Here is a 2,500-nt window from a genome sequence, read left to right on the forward strand (position 1 = left end):
TAAAGTATTAAGGAATATGTGGAATTACGAGAAATAGTCAAAATTGTTACGATTAGGTAGTTATAATAAAGATAACATGTTATTAATGTGATTAATATTGATTATAGGCTATAGGATTATATTTTTTCGATTTAAAATTCATCGCATTCTTTACTGGATGTACCCTTTTGTTAAAGTCTTCTAGTGGTTTTTATTGTTTAGTAAATCGATTCAACTTCAAATTTATGAATAAAAGACAATTTGGACTTTCGACTGTTCCAGTATGAAGGGTTGATTGATAACTATGAAGGGTAAATCTGTTCCTTTTTAGTTCCTTGGTAGTACGATCATAACTGAAACTAACCTGTCGTCTTGCATTAGACCACCAAAGTTTGATTTGTGGATTTCCAATATTATACAACCCCGGTCATTTTACGATAATTTTGGGTCCCCATGATTGTACAGAAACCGTGACATCTGAGTGGGGAGATTGGGACAATTAGTGTATCTCAAGGCTACTTGGAAGATGATATCATTAATAAGTCTAAAGACCTTTATATTATTGTTTATAAAACAGGTTTTCTTCAAGATATAAAACTATAGCTCTATTTTCTTACCTTTATAAGTTTTGTGTAAAATTAAAGGAGAGTAGATCTCATATACAAGGCATGTAAGGATTGAACACATTTTTCTAAAAACTTTTACGTTATTATTTATGTAGTTTTAGTTCACATTTCTAATAGATAAAAGAATTTTTTCCAGTCATCATTGTCCATATTTGGTGGGACATAAATGTGCTAGTCTGTTTGACATTTTCATAATAGACTTCTTTTCATAAAGAAAAAAAAAAACTTATTTCACCGCTTCTCATGGAGTCAATGGGTCATATTATATGGAAAAACTACTTTCATAAAACAAACATTTAGTCTATAACAGTCTTAACTTTAATATATTTGTCATGAAATATCAATTAACTGGAGCTAAAACCATTTGCGTTTCATACTTCTTGACTATAAGTGAAAGCGTTGCATGAAAAAGAGAAATTTTTGAAAAGCTGAAAGAATAATTTCTTCCTTATAAAACTAGCCAAACAATTCATCTATTCATATTACCGTAAGTTTGATGAATGAGTACATTCGTGTCGAAGTATAAGGCGCTGGCTGGGTATTTGCCGATGGCAGTCGGTATAATGGACTCTGAAATTGGCCGGTATCCAGTTACAGCAATTCCTACCCACGGTTCTCCGTTGGCCGATCTGGAGTGGTACTTGAAACCTAATTTCTTCAAAGCCGAGTCTCCTCTCTCTCCCAGGAACATGAGCCACTCGGGCTGAAAACAATGGATATCTACAACTGATATTATGCCTGAAGTTCTACATTCTGCATTTAGAAGAATAACGGACGTATTCATGACCGTTATATCATACTCAGGGTAATGATTATTGTCAAAAGCGATTGCTCTAATAGTGTCATTTATGCTAACATTGAAAGCATATACACACACACATATATAAATAAATAGATATATATATATATATATATATATATATATATATATATATATATATATATATATGTGTGTGTGTGTGTGTGTGTGTGTGTGTGTGTGTGTGTGTGTGTGTGCATGTGAGTGTGTGTGTTTTTCCAATGAACAGCGGAGTACTCCAAGTGAATGTATTGTCACCTATGTTGTTTATCCTTCTCATTGATTTTGTAATGTGTAGAACAGTTAGAAATGGTAGAGAAGGATTGGACTGGATTGGTGATAGGAAACTAGCAAACCTAGAGTGTACTGATGAGGCTGTCCTTGTTAGCAGAACACCATAGGATTTGTAAGGCTTGCTTACCAGAATGCATGAAATATCACACGAGGTTGGGCTCAAGATAAATAGAAGAAAGACAGAGATGATGAAAACGGAGTATGCAGTGAAAAATAAAATATCATTAAAAGGAAAAAGGATTAATGAAGTAAAATCATTCAACTATTTAGGAACTATAATCTCTAATACAGGGTCTTTGGAATTAGAGTTTAGTGAAAGATTGAACAAAGTAAATAAGACAATGGCTAGGTTAAGTAAAATTTGGAAATCAAATCGCCTGAAATTACATATAAAAAACAGACTATATATCATTTTAGTGATATCATTGTTACTATATGGACATAAGTTGTAGTATGACCACGAAGCAATCTCCAATAGATTTAGTAGATTTGACAAAACCCTCAGAAGGATATTGGGAGTTAAATGGTAGGACAGAATTAGAGATGAAACTATAAGAGATATTGCTTGAGTGTCATATGTGGATGAGATCATGATGATGGATAGATGGAGACGATTTGGGTATGCTCTTCGCTCTCCCCAAAAGATATTAGTTCACTAAACATTCACCTGGACTCCACAAGGCACTAGAAGAATTGGAAGACCCAGGCCTGCATGGCTGAGGACTATGAAGCGCGAAGTAGTAGATGATAAATGGAGAAGTATTGAATTAAAAGCTCAAGATAGAGACGACTGGTGAGATCT

At 33.6% G+C, this 2,500-nt stretch overlaps 1 protein-coding gene across 1 annotated transcript in view; it reads right to left on the reverse strand.

Annotated features, from left to right (window-relative positions):
- LOC137632224 (protein O-linked-mannose beta-1,2-N-acetylglucosaminyltransferase 1-like) overlaps positions 1–2,500 on the reverse strand; it is a 25,460-nt gene that overhangs the window by 15,506 nt on the left and 7,454 nt on the right. Inside the window, exon 4 of the mRNA XM_068364108.1 lies at positions 1,092–1,308. Coding sequence (XP_068220209.1) covers positions 1,092–1,308 — 217 coding nt within the window. The remainder of the gene's footprint in view (positions 1–1,091; positions 1,309–2,500) is intronic.

The sequence above is a fragment of the Palaemon carinicauda genome, chromosome 41 (genome assembly GCF_036898095.1).
Source record: "Palaemon carinicauda isolate YSFRI2023 chromosome 41, ASM3689809v2, whole genome shotgun sequence".
Taxonomy (NCBI): domain Eukaryota; kingdom Metazoa; phylum Arthropoda; class Malacostraca; order Decapoda; family Palaemonidae; genus Palaemon; species Palaemon carinicauda.